The 18,620-nt window shown below is 43.5% G+C and overlaps 1 protein-coding gene across 5 annotated transcripts in view; it reads right to left on the bottom strand.

Annotated features, from left to right (window-relative positions):
* Nucleotides 1–18,620, bottom strand: part of cenpt (centromere protein T) — a 114,470-nt gene that overhangs the window by 89,398 nt on the left and 6,452 nt on the right. For all 5 annotated transcript variants that reach the window (XM_070897947.1, XM_070897945.1, XM_070897948.1 and 2 more), the window contains exons 2-6: nucleotides 10,845–10,960; nucleotides 5,227–5,353; nucleotides 2,800–2,938; nucleotides 2,112–2,205; nucleotides 1,400–1,542 (exon numbers count right to left, since the gene is read on the bottom strand). In XM_070897947.1, coding sequence (XP_070754048.1) covers nucleotides 1,400–1,542; nucleotides 2,112–2,205; nucleotides 2,800–2,938; nucleotides 5,227–5,353; nucleotides 10,845–10,942 — 601 coding nt within the window. In that variant the 5' untranslated portion in view covers nucleotides 10,943–10,960. The remainder of the gene's footprint in view (nucleotides 1–1,399; nucleotides 1,543–2,111; nucleotides 2,206–2,799; nucleotides 2,939–5,226; nucleotides 5,354–10,844; nucleotides 10,961–18,620) is intronic.

Raw genomic sequence — 18,620 nt, 5'->3', positions numbered from 1 at the left:
CCTTTAAAAACCTGGTCCACTTATCACTGAAATGTCATCACTTAAATGGAAAGAAACTAAGGTGCATGGAAAATGAAAGATCTGGGGGTCCTGACTTACAATAAATTGAAGTGATCACAACAATACTGAGCAGCGAGTAAAGCAAATCAGATATTGTATTAAAAGGTCAACATTGAGCCAAAATAGGGAGATCATCCTATATCCTATAAAGCAGTAGTGCTGCTGCACTTACAAAGCAGTGTATCGCTCTGGTTGCCACAGTACAAAACGCATATTGCAGCTAGTGGGAGGATATAGAAGAGGGCAACCAGATGATTATGCGAATGGAGGAGTTTGATTATGATAAGCAATTACAGGCATATTCTCACTGGAAGAGAGGTTGAAAGATGTTGTTTTTAGCATTCTAAAAGGGACTAGATGACGTAGACAATGACAAGCTATTTCACCTTGTCCATTGTAGTAAAATCAGAGAACCCAACCTGGGCTTGAAGGGGGTATATTCAAAACAAACCTGCAGGAACATTATTTCAGTGAGCAAGTGGTAAATCTATGGAGCAGCAGCCCAAGAGAGGCGGTGGAAGCAGATAGTGTTGATTTGTTCAAATTTCAGAAATATTATTATGAGATACAGTACAAGCAACTTGAGACATTGCATATGGTAAGTGCAGCATGCTGGAGGAGGTGGGGGGGGGGGAGGGCGGGGAGGAAATGGAAGAACTGTTGACTTTGAACCTATGGTTCTCAAAGCTTTCCACCACTGGGGTTTTCCTCACCTTATGTCTGGGTCTGTTGTAGGCTAATTGATAGAGATTGATTGCTCAGCTTAGTCAATGACTCCATTATCATTGCATCATGGGACGACCAGAATGGTCGAAGGCAAACTAAATGGATATTGGTCTTTTTTCGTCTCGCAATTCTTATGTTCATTGCTTGGCTAATCTGCAACAAAGTTCGCTCTAAATCTTTTGCCACTATGCGACATCTTCAAAATACCACGCATGCCCGGTTTTTACATTGAAAAACCGGCTGCGTGGGGTCCCTTGAAAGGAAACGTTGATCTGCAATTGTTTTTTTTAATAAAAGGGGACAGGGGAACTGAAGTTTGGAAATAGCGCTTGTTGACCATCTAACCAGAAAGTTCACCTTTAATGATACTATTTCATCTACATTCGCTAAAATGTTAGAGAAATGGCATAAGCTTTCAAAGCAAAAGGAATTTGATAATTCAAGTTCAGGCAACAATTTTTGTCGGCTTTTTGGTTAGTTGTGAAATCTGAGTATACTGTAAACTGGAAGATCTTCAACATGGGCTAGGGATCTTAACAGACTTGAGAGAAAAAAATCCTTGTCTGAACAATTTCTCGAATATTTGATCACATCTGGATAAGTTCGTCTTTACCTGCTGCTTGATGGAGTCTCTGTTGTGTTAGCCTTTCAAACTCTGAAACACTGACTTTCTTCAGTTTCCGAACGTTAAGGTCTTTGGGCAAATTCTGCTCTGTGGTATCTTCTACTGGCAAACTTAAACCGAAGCTGTTGTTACTGAAGACAACAAGAATAATTTAAAAGCAATATGTTCTGACAGCCTATTGTACACACATTTATAATCTTCCTGCAGAATGACATTTAAAATTCTGATTGCAATTGGTTGGAAGCATCCTCAATGGCTCAGTTTGACAGTGGAACACCTAGTGAGCCACCCAGAACAGGAAGGCATCATGAACCTCAGTCTCTACTCATCCTGGGTGGTTTGAAGGGGGCTACGATTCTCCTCCCTGCTTCTAGTCTAGAGATGTAAAAGTATTATCAAGTGTTTTCATTCCTTATCCCTATCCAGTAACCTTTATTTGAAAGTGTGCACATGCAGGTGGGAGGTGAAAGCAGGATCAGGCTTGCCTGTGATGCTTCACACAGTTAAATAGCTTGCCAACACTCACTGCCAAGGATCCTATATGAATGAAGACCACTTAAGCGACACATATGCCTTTAAAACCATTATTCTGTGCCTTGAAGACTGGAGCATTAAAGAGGCAGCATGATTTCTCTTACCAATAATTAATGTCAGAAGTTAATTCTATTTTTTTTTTTGAATCGTTCATTAATTTATATACCTGCCAGATGACAATTTTGTCTTGGGTTGAGATTTCTTTTGCACAGACTTTTCCATTTCCGGTTTCGCAACCTTAATCAAGGAGGATTCCAGCTCTGTTAAGAAAGCAGATAGTTTGTTGAAGAATTTATAATCTTAATCCTACTACCATAACGCAAAATCCGTGAGCAGGTAATGTTATGGGTGGTCTGGTCCCTTCCCCGATGGTTCATTTGATATAATCAGTATGCAACTGAGCCAGAAAGACCAGATCATCGCAGGTTGCATTTCCTGATCTGTACAGAGTTAGCTGATCCCAGAATTATAATTGGCCTCAGTCACTGGATTCAGAAAATCAGCAAGACTTCCTGCTCCTAATTCTATCCAGTGGCCTTTCCTGGAAAGGGCTTATCTGTGGATATGAAGTCGGGAGCAGATGATACTCAGTTATGATATCCCACCAATAGTTGAATAGCTTGCCAACACTCACATTTTCAGCTCGCACACTAATTGCCACTTGGGCAAGGTACTGAAGGCTGATTGGTGCCCATGGAACTGCACAATTACTTCCCTATCCATTCTGATAAGATTACTAGATATTTACATTATTCTTTTTCCACTTTACATATTTCAGAGCGACATCCCTGCATTGAACAGCTTATTAAAAATGCTAACTATAAAAATTGTAAAAAGATGTGGTTTCTACTCACCAATCTGTATGAATTTCTTCAGCAGTCTTCTTGGTGTGTAATCATCTAGAGCCTCCAGAGGGAAAACTGCAGTCTTTGCTTTCATTGGTGCTGTAGATTTCTTTCTGGTTGAATGTTTTTTCGATGATGCTGCAGTTCCCTTTATCCAAGAAAAAGTTTTCCTTATTAATGAGCATATTGTAGCACTAGTATTGGACCTACACACATGACTTTATTACGATCTTCAGGCTTCACCAGATATTGCTCTCATACTCAGTATTAATGACCACTCCCATAAATAACCCCTCGCTCCTTATGAACCAAATGCAGCCTTACATGCATGTGGCAATGTATAGGGTTGAACAGAAACCGTATTACTGTGATTAGTCACTGGAATTGACACAACTCGCTTGCACTTTCCTCACCTAAACATAGTGGGAGAATAAGCACCACCAGGCCATGCCACTTAGGTTATAAATTATGAATCATGATTATTTAAAAAAACCTTTTATATAGCGCATTTCATTACTTCAGGACACCCCAAAGCACTTTACAGCCAATGAAGTACTTTTCAAGTGTAGTTACTGTTGTAATGTTGGAAAATGTGGCAGCCAATTTGCACACAGCAAGGTTCCGCAAATAGCTATGAGATAAATGACCAGATAATCTGTTTTAGTAATGTTGGTTGAGGGATAGATCTTAGCTAGGCCACCAGCAGAACTCCCCTGCTCTTCTATGAATAGCTCCATGGGATTTTTTACATCTATCTGAACAGGAAATATAGCTTTGGTTTAACTGAGCACTCCTTTGGTATGGTACTGAAGTATCAGCCTAGTTTATATGCTCAAGTATCTGGAGTGGGAATTAAACCCACAACCTCCTGACTCAAGAGGCGAGTTTGCTACCATTCATTGAGCCAAGGCTGACACCAAAAAGTAAAATTAAAAGTGATAAAGGGTCAATACAGTAGGTTTCACTTGATCACAGAACGTTTAACTCACACCTCCCCAAAATACAAAAATAATACAGATGCAACCCTTCACTTATTAAATCTGGACCAGTGTCTTGAACATAAACTTGTACACAATGTTCTATTCTACTCTCAAAGTCTTTACACTTTCACCTCTATATAGGCTACAGTAGTGGAACAGGATAAACTGAAAAGTAGCGGTTCCCTTTAGGATTATAATCATGCTTACCTCCACTGCTCTCAGAAGGCCAAAAGATAACCCGCAAACTTACACATTTGAACACAACTATCTTGAAATACACATTTTCACACTCGCGCACCCCCCCCATCCCCCCAAACACCATGGGCTCCTCAATTTTCCCCAAAGCATTTTTTTGGCGCACTTGAAGAGTTACGCCCAATTTTTGGGGGCCTAAGTATGCCAAAAATAAATTCTAAGTTTCCCCGTTGGATTTCTTCATTTTGTTGTGGCCTAACCTGACCTTTAGTCTTGGGGGTGGAGCCTTGATCTGCGCCAAAAAGATCTGGCTGCCATGGTAACCAGGGACACAATGCGAGCTGAAGCTGCAAAGTGAAGCATACAGCCAGTTCCCAACACATTAAAAGAAATGAAAAACACATAGCAGCAACTTACCTCCAACCCCGCCCGAAGTGCTTACCAGTCCGGTTTCCCTCACTCTGGACTGGGAGAATGGGGACCGAGAATGGGGACCGGACCGGTAAGCCCTTTGGGCGGGGTTGGAGCTAAGTTGCTGCTATGTGTTTTTCAATTCTTTTAGTGTGTCCGGGCATCTGCTGCGCCGATTTCCTTTCCTTAACTCTCCGGAAAGTTTTTCTGCAGAGGCCACATACACTGGCCTAAGCACAACTGGAGTAACTCTCAGCTGAGCAAACTTTCCTAAATGGCCGCAATTGGCGTAGGTGGCTGGTTACACCCCCTTTGGCTGAAAAAGAATCTGATCTAAAAAAATCATAACTAACTGAGTTACACTGGTGCAAACTGATTGGGGAAACTCTGGTTTTTCAACTTAGGCCAAAAAGAGCAGCCTGCTCCAAAAAAAAACAGCACAAATCACTGGGGAAAATTGAGCCCCATAAATCCAAATGCATCAACTAATAGATGCGAGACACAAATCTTCTCATCAGTTAGTGCCATAGGATATTTCGTCTCCAGTTGACTAGGTAGATGATAGGCCTTGGTTTAATGTCTCAAAAAAATGCAGCTCTCCTGCACTCGTGGCTGTCAGATTACCTGCTCATGACCTTCTGACTTAGAAGCGACTGAGCTAAACTGACAGTTCAGTATACTGGAGCATCAACACACTATGACACGATATATTCCATGGGGAGACACTTCACTAAAACTTTTACAAAATGCTTTTCCAATGATTAAGTATCCAAACCCTTCACAACAGTAGATTGATATATACATTTATGTCAGTTATGATGAAATAGGAGAAAAGTGGTTTGTTACATACTGCAGTTTCTTTTGTCAGAGAATGTCTGACTTTTGTTCTCATTTGGCTGCGAAGAAGCATACTTGGAGATTGCTGCACAGAGATGTCAGTGAGCTTCTTGGGAGTACTTGTTCTTTTCTGTGACCTACTGTTTAAAGAGAAAAAGAATCAAGATCTACAAAATTGGCATGTCACATCTCATTAACACAATCAAGTTGTATCTGGTTAAAATATTTGCTAAGCTTTGTTGAAACAACCGTTTCTCACTGAGTCACTTGACGAGTGTTCGTGCAGCATTAGATATAATTGTCAAATAGCCCTCTAAACAATGATAGCAACACATTTGTACATCAACAACTCATCACTGAGTTCAGCACTCTGATGGAAAATGGCAAGCCAACTTGGATACCTATGTATATAGCGGCAATGGCAGAGGCTCAAGAACAGGTTACCCAGCTGTCGAGTATGCTGCTGCTGCACTAGATGAGTTCTTACATTAATAGTGCGCCACTGATAGAAGACACAGCTAGAAATTCAACAATTAACACTATGGCCGTTTTTGGCACTAATCACGGCGGCATTTTCTTTAGTGCCGGAATACCACTATCGGTCGCAAAATTCGCCAAACAGTGAACGGCAAAGCGATAAATTCTGGTATTGCACAACTGATTTTGTGTGCCTGAGCCAAATCTACTGATCTTAAAGAAAAACTGACCTTCTGCGCGTGCGCAGATTTCCCACCCCCTCCAATTTTTTCTTCAGCTTTTTTCCCTGCGATCCTGGTCAGTCGTCAGGGTACGCCCGCGCATGCACAGTTTCAACCATTTTTCAAAGAGCATTTTAAAAACAAGATGGAGGAGAATCGAAAATGCAAGGCGAGTTCAGCAGGAAGTGGGCCAGAAAGTTTACTGCAGAGGCCAATGAAGCCCTCATTACTGCAATAGAAAGCAGATGGAGGAGTTTAATAAGAAGGGTAGATCTAAACTCTCCCCAGCCACTGTAAGACGACTCTGGAAGAGTGGCCGAGGAGGTCTCCTCGGTCGATTCAATAAAGAGGGACAACAGCAATGTAGAAAAAGGTAGAATGACTACTGCAGGGTTGTCAGAGTAAGTAATATTTTTATTGATGCACTCCCATTACTTAAACTGCAAATGTGACACATGTTGGTATTGGTAGGCTTAGTGTTGCACCTTATTTGCCAAGAATGATCATCACACATTATTAAGACTGCTTTTTGACATCTTAAAAGATGTTTCTGCACTTCGATGTCTTCCTCATGAACCACATGCAACTACCAGAACTTTTAAACAGAGGACTGTATTAAATGCAGAGTATGGTATAAGTGCTTTGATGACTATCTGTGTGTGCCACAAGAGCAGAAGGTCCCTCTGGTAACCATTTGTATTGTCATCTTTGCAGGGAAAGTTGTCAGAGAACCACCGAGAGCAGCAGCGCACAGGTGGCAGTCTGCCCCGAACAATCCCACTCACGGGCCTAGAGGAGTGGGTGGCAGATCTCGTTCGTGCCTCAGGAAGGTCAACTACCCACATTTGAGAGCGAGGGTAAGTCCTGCAAAATCTACGGCCTGGGTTCAAGCAATGTAATGTAGTGTCTGTGGGCTAGGGCTCGGGCAATGTGATGTACTGTCTGTGGGCTAGGGTTCAGGCAATGTAATGTACTGTCTGTGGGTGAGGGTTCAGGCAATGTAAAGTACTGTCTGTGGGCTAGGGTTCAGGCAATGTAATGTACTGTCTGTGGGCGAGGGCTCAGGCAATGTAATGTACTGTCTGTGGGCGAGGGTTCAGGCAATGTAATGTACTGTCTGTGGGCGAGGGCTCAGGCAATGTAATGTACTGTCTGTGGGCGAGGGTTCAGGCAATGTAATGTACTGTCTGTGGGCGAGGGTTCAGGCAATGTAATGTACTGTCTGTGGGCGAGGGTTCAGGCAATGTAATGTACTGTCTGTGGGCGAGGGCTCAGGCAATGTAATGTACTGTCTGTGGGCGAGGGTTCAGGCAATGTAATGTACTGTCTGTGGGCGAGGGCTCAGGCAATGTAATGTACTGTCTGTGGGCGAGGGCTCAGGCAATGTAATGTACTGTCTGTGGGCGAGGGCTCAGGCAATGTAATGTACTGTCTGTGGGCTAGGGCTCGGGCAATGTGATGTACTGTCTGTGGGCTAGGGCTCGGGCAATGTAATGCACTGCCTGTCGACGACATATAATGCAGTAGTGGTGGTCCTTTAAATTAGCCTGCACTATGTGACCTTACTCATGTCACCCTGCCTCTTCCCCTGCTGCTAACTAGTCTTCTGTTGTTTTCTATTGTGCAGATGAGGATTCTGAAGACCCCACCTCGGCCGATCCTACGGGGGGGGGCGGGGAAACGAGACAGATGTGAGCCATGCCGAGGAACCTCCACGGGGGAGGACGACGAAGAGGAACTACCAATTGGCAGGGGGTGGGGGGGCACGCAGACACCAACTCTTAGCTGCAGCCACTCGTTCTTCTGAGGAAGACAGAGTATTCTCGGGCTTTCCCGGTCCAAGTAGGTTGCAACAACGCACACCCAGGGTTGAACCCTTATGCCGTCTCTGCAGAGGCAGGAAAGCCGATCTGCTGAAAGACAAGCAGACCCACACCTGGATTTTGTGGGACTGTCTCGGGAGAGCATCCAGCTCAGCCAACAGCTCCTTGACGTCATGGGTGTGATCTCCCCCAACGTTGCCGCACTATCTGCAGACATGTTGTCGATTGTAGCTGCAACAAAGGAGAACACCGAGGCGGTCAATGCCACATGGCAATTGATGGTCTCAACTTTTTGCACTCTAGTAACCAGTGTCATGCCACCCAGACCAACAGCACCAGTGAATGGGGAAGCTGAGCAACAGGCTCTCCACTCAAAAGCCGGGCCTTCCATAGCCCGAGCTGCTCCAGGATGTCTCCTACGTCTCTCCCCCAACAACAGCGGCACCCTGCGTGCACTGCTGCAAAACGTCTTGGGCCCAACCTGGATAGGGGCAGGGGTAAGGGCAACAATCGGAAGGGTGGGTTGGGAGGGGGGGGCGGTAGGAAAAGAGGTTAAAAGATGTTTGGTGCAGGAGTTGTTCTTTTGCTGTTGTTTTGGTGTTATTTTGTACAAGTTTTACCATTGCTGTTTAAGTTAAAATGTTATTGAAGTTCCCAAATTAAAGTTTACAAAGTTTCATAAATCTAAAAATGTTTCATAAATGTAATGTTTTATAAATTGTTTTTTTTTTCCACCTTAACCATTCTTGTGCAGTGTCTCATTTGCAGAGTAAGAGGGGGAATAGTCAACATGGTGGGCTAGAGTGGGCAGTCAATGGTGAAACATGCCGCTCAGCCTTCATGCAAAGTGTTGAATTATGAGCTGCTGATGCAAGGCTTTTGCAGCAGCAAGAGCTTCACAAGGCCTTCCCTGTGGTGGTGGTGGTGGCGACGGCATGGGTTGATCGTCATCCTCCCCTCTCTCCTGAGGTGGTCCTGCAATCCCCAGTAGCAAGTCCTGTCCCCCTCATGATGGCCAAGTTGTGTAGCATGCAGCACACCACAATGTGCTCATAGACCTGCTGAGGGGAGTATTGCAGGGAGCCTCCAGGGTGGTCCAGGTATCGGAAGCGCTGCTTGAGCTCTCCAATTGTTTTTTCGACGATGTTGTGTGTGGCTATATAGCTGTCATTGTAGCGATGCTCAGCTTCTATCTGAGGGTCATGAGCCAGGTGGCGAGGCCATAAACTTTGTCCTCCAGCATCATACTCTGGCCTTGTGGCTGACACTCAAATAGGTATGAGACACTGCTCTCACGCAAGATGAAAGCATTATGGATGCTCCCTCAAAATTGGGCATTTACTGCCATGATGCGCTGAGTATGGTCGCAGATGATCTGTATGTTCAGGGAGTGGGATCCCTTTCGTTTTCGGTAAACCTCTGGATCCTCTAAAGGTGCTCGCAGGGCGATATGATTCAGTCAATGAAAGCCTGTACCTTGGAGAAGTCAGCAATTCGTGCAAAATCTATAGCCCTCTCATTCTGTACCTCCCTGGTCATTGGGAACTTTATGAAGTCCATCCTGCGTGCGTACAGTGCAGTAGGCACCTGGCGAATGCAGCGATGTATAGCAGACTGCGAGATGGACCACATGTCCCCTGCTGATGCCTGAAAGGAGCCGGAGGCATAGAAGGCAAGTGTCGCAGTCATCTTCACCTCGACGGGCAGTGCAGTCCTGTTCCCGCTGGAGGTCTGCCTTTATGAGCTGGCATATCTGTCACCACCTCTTTTCGGAAGCGCAGCCTTCTGATGCACTGTGCCTCAAATAGGTGCAGGTATGAGCGCTGTTCCCTGTAAACTCGTGGGGGTAAGGCCTCCTCCTCATACTGCTGCGAGCTCTTTGATTACGCTCAAAATGCTCTTGAATAAGCCTTCTTCCAGCAATATGCTGCATAGAAAAAGCAGCCAGCAATAATGGCAGAGATACTATAGCCCCAATTCTTTTAAATGTCCTTAAATATTCTTAAAAACGAAGTATAAACTCACAAAAATCTCAATGTTTAAAACACAGCCTTCCCTCCAAATCCTTTTATGCACTGAACTCTTGCTCCGTTTTTCAAGATGTTGCGTTAGCGCTGGGTGTGACACGAGTCCGACCTGGTAGGCCCTGATTTTTTTGGGCGGGTTTTTAGGCGGGTGATAAAGGCGAATTTTCCAATGCCAGTGATAGCGGAGCATTGCGCGACATTGCCGCCGCAAAACCGCTGCCGAATTTTACAAAATGGCGCAACGTTCTTTTAGCGCCCCAAAAAATTACTTTTTCCGCTCCACCATGGCGGTAAAACGGCAGTAAATCTGCCGAATTTCTAGCCCACATGGTTTTCCAATGGACAATGCTAAATTATCAACATATACAGCATCCAGGGCTTGACTGTCCCCGTGTCCCAAGAGCTGCCAGCACAAAATGTTACGTTCATTCGTATTGGCTCTCCAATTGGCACCTCTTGCCACATTGCTGGGAAAATGGTGCTTGAGATCTGAACACCACTCTCCTAGTGTGGCAACATTAACATAAAAGCAGCTTAAGATATCCACGCACAATTGACACCAGTAGTTCTGACAGTTCACCACAAAAACATCAGTTTCCTTCAGCCTTAAACTGGGCGTAGCATTGCTCTGAATCTCATGAAACTCAAGCACTTTGCACATGGGCAACTACACCAAATTCAGCGACTGAGCAGTAAAGGTTAACATTTAAGGTGCAGTGTGAGGGAGATTCCTTCTCATGTGTTGAAATCTTGCAGGTGCACTTTGGGCTCCCAGTTAAAAGCACCTATCTCTCAGGGTCTAAGCGAGATAGCTCCAGTTCACAGATTTGAGAATTCTGTAGCGCTGTGAGCAGCATTTGAACCCCACTGGATTTCAAGACCAATGCCTTAATCTCTCAACCGTTGCAGCTGAAAAATTTTGGCAACAGTGAGATTCAAAATGATGCACTCGCAGAGACTGGAACCTGTATCAAGTGCCTTAGAATGCTCAGTCCCTGTGTGTGTGTCTCAAAAAATATTATCCTGGGAATGGGGATTGAGTGTGCTAGAGAAATAACAAATTGGGGGAGCCGAGATTCTTACCTGCGTGTTTCTGGACGAACTATACTCTGTGGAGCCTCTTCAGCAATCATCCCCTTAATTAAGGTTCGCATCGTCACATCTTCAGGTAAAGGATCCATCTTTTTGATTAGAAAAATCTGCAAAAAAAACACTTAGTACAAGTACTTTTCCCAATTATCTATTGCTAACCAGAAAATCTGGAACAGCTTCAAATTTTTCATATTTTGCTAGAATTTAGAAGCATATTGGACTTTCACTAAAAGCTGTGCATCAACACCGTGTTTGTCAGGTCACTTGTTTAATTTGCTGATCTGGAAATATCCCATTTTCAATCCTGTCCTTACTGTGCTCACAGACAAGTAAATTGTCTGGACTGTACAAAGTAACAAACACAAACAAAATGTAATCCACGTATGTACTGCTCTTTCATGGCTGCATTTTGCTTATTCTTCAGATTGTCTTGTCAGACACCCTCCAAAATAAAATTAAAGTGCCTTGACTCTCCACTCAAAAATATCTGGTTTGTCTGATAACTTTATGCTGCACAAAAGTATGAAATGACATAAATAACAGTAGAGATACATAAATCTAAATTAGTTGAGGGTGGAAAAAAAAACAGCTGGTGCCTCCCAAGCTCATCATGATCCAGCAACTTCTGCTAAAAGTGCTATTAGGTTAAAACAGTTCAGCTGTGATGCCACTAGAGTTGAATATCCACCATCGCTCTCTGTTCCCATTCAGATATGAAGGCAGCAGTTGGATGAAGTGCAGGAGAAATAGTAGCACTCATAAAAATGCATCTCATTACAAGTCGCTTGTTAGGAGAGGAAACAATGTGGGTTTGGCGGGGGGGGGGGGGGGCGGAGGTACGAAGCAAAATATTTTAACAAAAATAAACTGTAAATATACTGAGTAAAGGAATAGTTATATCTACCTTAAAAAACAACTTAAGAACTGTATTCAAATATTACAGCTTTAATTGAATATTTAAGAATTACTTTACATTGAAATTAATTTTCCCTGTGTGATATTGCCTTCAAAATTTTCAATAATAATTGATCTGACTTTGAATGCAATACTGGCCAATGGATACAAAGCTACTTTCATGTAATTTTTGACAGGGTTAGGAGGACTGGCAAGTGTCACTGTGGTTTAAAAGAAAAGATTTCCATTCATCGAATGTCTTATTGGAAAAACATTTGCAATTTCTTCACAATTACTTTTGAGGTGCAGCTAGTTATGATGGTAAATGTTGAAGTCAATTTGCTCAAAGCAAGATCCCACACAACAGCAATTTGAAAGACCAATTTATTCTGTTTTGGCAGTGTTGGTAGAGGTATAAATGTTAGCCAGGATATAGATTTAATATAGTTTCTCCAATGCATCAGTTAACAAAAAGTGAGTGTGAAGTTGAACCATAGTCGAAAGAAATCCCAGGTTCCATTTCTGGTCTAAGAACATAAGAATTAGGAGTAGGAGAAGGCCATTCGGCCCCTCGAGCCTGCTCTGCCATTCAATAAGATCATGGCTAATCTTCTACCTCAACTTTACTTTCCTGCATTATCCCCATATCCCTTGATTCCCTTAATATCCAAAAATCTATCGATCTCTGTCTTGACTATACTCAACGACTGAGCCTCTACAGTCCTCTGGAGTAGAGAATTCACCACCCTCTGAGTGAAGAAGTTTCTCCTCATCTCAGTCCTAAATGGCCAACTCCTTATTCTGAGACTGTGACCCTGGGTTCTAGACTCCCCAGCCAGGGGAAACATCCTCCCTGCGTCTACTCTGTCAAGCCATGTGAGAATTTTGTATGTCTCATTCTTCTGAACTCTAGAGAATTATAGGCCTAGTCTACTCAATCTCTCATCATATGGCAATCCTCCCATCCCAGGGATCAGTCTGGTGAACCTTATTTGCACTCCCTCTATGGCAAGTATATCCTTCCTTCGGTAAGGAGATCAAAACTGTACACAATACTCCATGTGTGTTCTCATCAGGACCCTATATAATTGCAATAAGACATCTTTACTCTTATACTCAAATCCTCTTTGTAATAAAGGCCAACATATCCTTAGCTTTCTTAATTGCTTGCTGTACCTGCATGTTAACTTTCAGTGATTCTTGTACAATGATACCCAGGTTCCTCTGAACACCAAAATTTCCCAATCGCTCACCATTTAAAAAATACTCTGCTTTTCTACTTTTCCTACCAAAGTGGATAACTTCACATTTCTCCACATTATATTCCATTTGCCATTTTCTTGCCCACTCACTTAGCCTGTCTATATCCCCTTAAAGCCTCTTTGCATCCTCCTCACAACTTACATTGTGGAGTGCAGCAGCTCCGAGTGGCAAAACAGAGCTTGGTAAGTGGGAGAGTTCGGTGAAATGTTGCTTTGCCTTGGTTTTCCTAACTTTTTCCGCAGAGCGGCGGCGCAAAAGTGGGGATAAAAGCCACAGCACACGGCCAGTGTGATCTCCTGGACTAGTTTCAATCGCCTGGTTGGGTCGGAAAGGAATTTTCCCAGATTTTTTTCCCCAATTAGCCTGGGTTTTTATCTGGTTTTTTTGCTCTCCCAGGAGATCGCACGGCTCCAGGTGGGGAGAACCTGTGACATCACAGGTAAGGCAGGTAAGTGATTGGTCATGATTGTGGGCTATGTTTTTCTTTTAAATTAACATATAGCATATAACTAAATTCTAAAAACTAACTTTTATTTGTTTAATTAATTTAATAAACTATATAGGGTAAATACATGATTAACGATAAACTAATTAATCAAATAAAATGATGGGAAAACTGGAGATGTGTTGCTGCTGCAATATGTGGGAGCTTCTGGACCTTTTGTTCCAGGGCGACTACATCTGCGGTAAGTGTCTGCGGCTCGATGAACCGGCTCCTAGTTGAGGAGCTGGAGTTTGAGCTGCAGACATTGCGAGACATCAGGGAGGGAGAAAGCTACCTGGACCTTTTGCTCCAGGAGGCAGCCACACCCTCTAGATTAAATACTTTAGAACTGACACGTGGTCAGGGACAGAAGGGTGTGACTGCGAGTGAAGCAGGTAAGGGGATCCAGAAGGTGGTATTGCAGGAGCCTCAGTCCAATAGATTTGAGGTTCTTGCAACCCTTGTGAACAAGTGTGAAGACTGCGGGGTGGACGAGCAAACTGACCAAGGCACCGTGGTGCAGAAAGCCATTCAAATGGGGGGATTAAAGAGGCAGATGGTTGTAGTAGGGGACAGTATAGTTAGGGGGATAGTAGGGTTCTCTGCAGCCGAGAGCATGCATCCTGAAGGCTGTGTTGCCTACCCGGTGTCAGGATAAAGGACATCTCCTCCAGGCTGGAGAAGAACTTGGAGTGGGAGGGGGAGGATCTAGTTGTCATGGTACACGTAGGTACCAATGACATAGGTAGGACTAAAAGAGGTTCTGCTGAGAGAGTTTGAACAGCTAGGGACTAAATTGAAAAGCATTCTTACCTGAGCCATGAGCAAATTGGCATAGGGTCAATAGAATCGGGAGATGAATGCGTGGCTCAAAGGTTGGTGTGGGAGAAGTGGGTTTTGATTCGTGGGGCACTGGCACCAATACTCGGGAAAGAGAGAGCTATTCCATGGGGACGGACTACACCTGAACTATGCGGGGACCAGAGTTTTAGCGAACCGAATAACTAGGGAAATAGACAGGGCTTTAAACTAAATGGGGGTGGGGGGGGAAAGAGAGGACGGTCGCAGTGGAGAGAAATCTAGAATGCTAAAGAAAAAAGAAAAGGAAGCAGGAAAGTGATTGTGGTAAGGATAACCAGATTATGTCAGGAAGGGACAGACCATACAAACAAAAGAGTGCACTAACAAATAGGGTCCAGGTAAGAAAAAAATAGCGATAAGACAAATAAGGCTATCGTACAAAATAATGTTAAGATGTCTAATAATGTTAAAAAGATAAATCTAAAAGCATTGTATCTGAATGCACGAAGCACCTGTAATAAGGTAGACAAATTAACAGCGCAAATAGATGTAAATGGATACGATATAGTTGCAATTACTGAAACATGGTTGCAGGATGACCAGGGTTGGGAACTGAATATCCAAGGATTTTCGATATTTAGGAAGGAGAGGCAAAAAGGAAAAGTGGGTGGTGTGGCGTTGTTAGTAAAGGATGAAATCAGAGCAATAGAGAGAAAGGATATTGGCTCAGAAAATCGAGATGTAGAATCAGCCTGGGTGGAGCTAAGGAGCACCAATGGACAGAAAACATTGGTGGGAATTGTCTATAGACCTCCAAATAGTAGTGGTAGTGTAGGGGATGTCATCAAACAGGAAATTAGAGATGCATGTAACAAGGGTACTACAGTAATCGTATTTGACTTTAATTTACATATAGATTGGCCAAACCAAATTAGTAATAATACTGTGGAAAATGAATTCCTGGAGTGTGTACGAGATGGTTTTTTAGACCAGTATGTTGAGGAGCCTACTCGGGAATAGGCTATCCTAGATTGGGTATTGTGTAATGGGAAGGGGTTAATTAACAGTCTTGTTGTGCGGGGTCCTTTAGGGAAGAGTGACCATAACATGACTGAATTCTTTATTAAGATGGAAAGTGAAGTAGTCCAATCCGAAACTAGGGTCCTAAATCTAAACAAAGGAAACTACGAAGAATGAATTGGCCAAGATAGATTGGGAAGATTCATTAAAAGGTATGATGGTGGATAGGCAATGGCTAATATTTAAGGAACGAATGCATGAATTGCAACAGTTATACATTCCTTTCTGGCGTAAAAACACAAAAGGAAAAGTTGCCCAACCATGGCTAACAAAAGAAATTAAGGATAGTATTAGATCCAAAGAGGAGTTATACAAAGTTGCCAGAAAAAGTAGTAAGCCTGAGGATTGGGAGCAGTTTAGAATTCAGCAAAAAAGGACCAAGAGATTGATTAAGAGGGAAAAAATAGAGTACGAGAGTAAACTTGCAAGGAACATAAAAACTGACTGCAAAAGTTTCTACAAGTACGTAAAAAGAAAAAGATTAATGAAGACAAATGTAGGTCCTTTACAGATAAACGGAAGAATTTATAATGGGGAACAAGGAAATGGCAGAACAATTAAATAAATATTTCAGTTCTGTCTTCACGGAAGAGGACACAAATAACGTCCCAGAAATGCTAGGCAACGAAGGGTCTCGTGAGCAAGAGGAATTAAAGGAAATGATTATTAGTAAGAAAATAGTGCTGGAGAAACTAATGGGACTGAAGGCCAATAAATCCCCAGGGCCTGATGATCTGCATCCCAGAGTACTAAAAGAGGTAGCCATGGAAATAGTGGATGCATTGGTTGTCATCTTCCATAATCTATAGAATTTTGGAACAGTATCTGCAGACTGGAGGGTGGCAAATGTAACCCCACTATTTAAAAAAGGAGGGAGAGAGAAAACAGGGAACTACAGACCGGTTAGCCTAACATCAGTAGTAGGGAAAATGCTAAGAGTCTATTATAAATGTGGTAACGGCACACTTATATATCAACAGAATTCGACAAAGTCAACATGGATTTATGAAAGGAAAATCATGTTTGACAAACCTACTGCAGTTTTTTGAGGATGTAACTGATAGAATAGATAAGGGAGAACCAGTGGATGTAGTGTATTTGGATTTTCAGAAGGCCTTTGATGATGTCCCACATAAGAGGTTAGTGTGCAAAATTTAAGCACATAGGATTGGGGGTAATGTACTGGATTGAAAATTGGTTAACTGACAGGAAACAGAGAGTGGGAATAAACGGGTCTTTGTCGGGGTGGCGAGCAGTGACTAGTGGGGTATATAGGGATCAGTGCTTGGGCCCTATATACAAAAATAAATGATTTGGATGAGGGAATCAAATGTAATATTTCCAAGTTTGCTGATGACACAAAACTAGGTGGGGTTGTGAGGAGGATGCAAAGAGGCTGCAAGGCAATTTAGATAGGTTGAGTGAGTGGGCAAACACATGGCGGATGCAGTATAACGTGGATAATGTGAAGTTATCCACTTTGGTAGGAAAAACAAAGGTAAAGTATTATTTAAATGGTGATAGCTTGGGAAATCTCAATGAACAAAGGGACCTGGGTGTCCTTGTATACCAGTCATTGAAAGCAAACATGCAGGTGCAGCAAGCAGTTAAGAAAGCAAATGGTATGTTGGCTTTCATTGCAAGAGGATTTGAGTACAAGAGCAAGGATGTCTTACTAGTTATACAGGACCTTGGTGAGACCACACCTGGAGTACTGGGTGCAGTTTTGGTCTCCTTACCTAAGAAAGTGAGTTGGTCTTACTGCAGGAGAAGGGTCCACAGCCAGATAGGGAATGGAAGACCAGCAGGAAGAGTAGTGCAAGAAAGATAATGCAGGGGTCCCCTGTGGTTATCCCCCTGCAAAACAGATACACTGCTTTGAGTACTGTTGGGGGGGATGACTCATCAGGGGAGGGCAGCAGCAGCCAAGTTCATGGCACTGTGGCTGGCTCTGCTGCACAGAAGGGCAGGAAAAAGATTGGGAGCGCGATAGTGATAGGGGATTCGATGGTGAGGGGAATAGATAGGCGTTTCTGCGGCCGCAACCGAGACTCCAGGATGGTATGTTGCCTCCCTGGTGCAAGGGTCAAGGATGTCTCGGAGCGGGTGCAGGACATTCTGAAATGGGAGGGAGAACAGCCAGTTGTCGTGGTGCACATTGGTACCAACGACATAGGTATAAAAAGGGATGAGGTCCTACGAAAAGAATTTAAGGAGCTAGGAGCTAAATTAAAAAGTAGGACCTCAAAAGTAGTAATCTCGGGATTGCTACCAGTGCCATGTGCTAGTCAGAGTAGGAATCGCAGGATAGCGCAGATGAATACGTGGCTTGAGCAGTGGTGCAGCAGGGAGGGATTCAAATTCCTGGGGCATTGGAACCGGTTCTGGGGGAGGTGGGACCAGTACAAACCGGACAGTCTGCACCTGGCCAGGACCGGAACCAATGTCCTAGGGGGAGTGTTTGCTAGTGCTGTTGGGGAGGAGTTAAACTAATATTGCAGGGGGATGGGAACCTATGCAGGGAGACAGAGGGAGACAAAAATGAGGCAAAAGCAAAAGACAGAAAGGAGATGAGGAAAAGTGGAGGGCAGAGAAACCCAAGGCAAAGAACAAAAAGGGCCACTGTACAGCAAAATTCTAAAAGGACAAAGGGTGTTAAAAAAGCAAGCCTGAAGGCTTTGTGTCTTAATGCAAGGAGTATCCGCAATAAGGTGGATGAATTAAGTGTGCAAATAGATGTTAACAAATATGATGTGATTGGGATTACGGGGACGTGGCTCCAGGATGATCAGGGCTGGGAACTCAACATCCAGGGGTATTCAACATTCAGGAAGGATAGAATAAAAGGAAAAGGAGGTGGGGTAGCATTGCTGGTTAAAGAGGAGATTAATGCAATAGTTAGGAAAGACATTAGCTTGGATGATGTGGAATCTATATGGGTAGAGCTGCAGAACACTAAAGGGCAAAAAACGTTAGTGGGAGTTGTGTACAGACCTCCAAACAGTAGTAGTGATGTTGGGGAGGGCATCAAACAGGAAATTAGGAGTGCATGCAATAAAGGTGCAGCAGTTATAATGGGTGACTTTAATATGCACATAGATTGGGCTAGCCAAACTGGAAGCAATACGGTGGAGGAGGATTTCCTGGAGTGCATAAGGGATGGTTTTCTAGACCAATATGTCGAGGAACCAACTAGGGAGGAGGCCATCTTAGACTGGGTGTTGTGTAATGAGAGAGGATTAATT

The sequence above is a fragment of the Pristiophorus japonicus genome, chromosome 13 (genome assembly GCF_044704955.1).
Source record: "Pristiophorus japonicus isolate sPriJap1 chromosome 13, sPriJap1.hap1, whole genome shotgun sequence".
NCBI classification, from domain to species: domain Eukaryota; kingdom Metazoa; phylum Chordata; class Chondrichthyes; family Pristiophoridae; genus Pristiophorus; species Pristiophorus japonicus.
The sequence above is the reverse complement of the archived record's forward strand: the minus strand, read 5'-3'. Positions and strand labels throughout refer to the sequence as shown.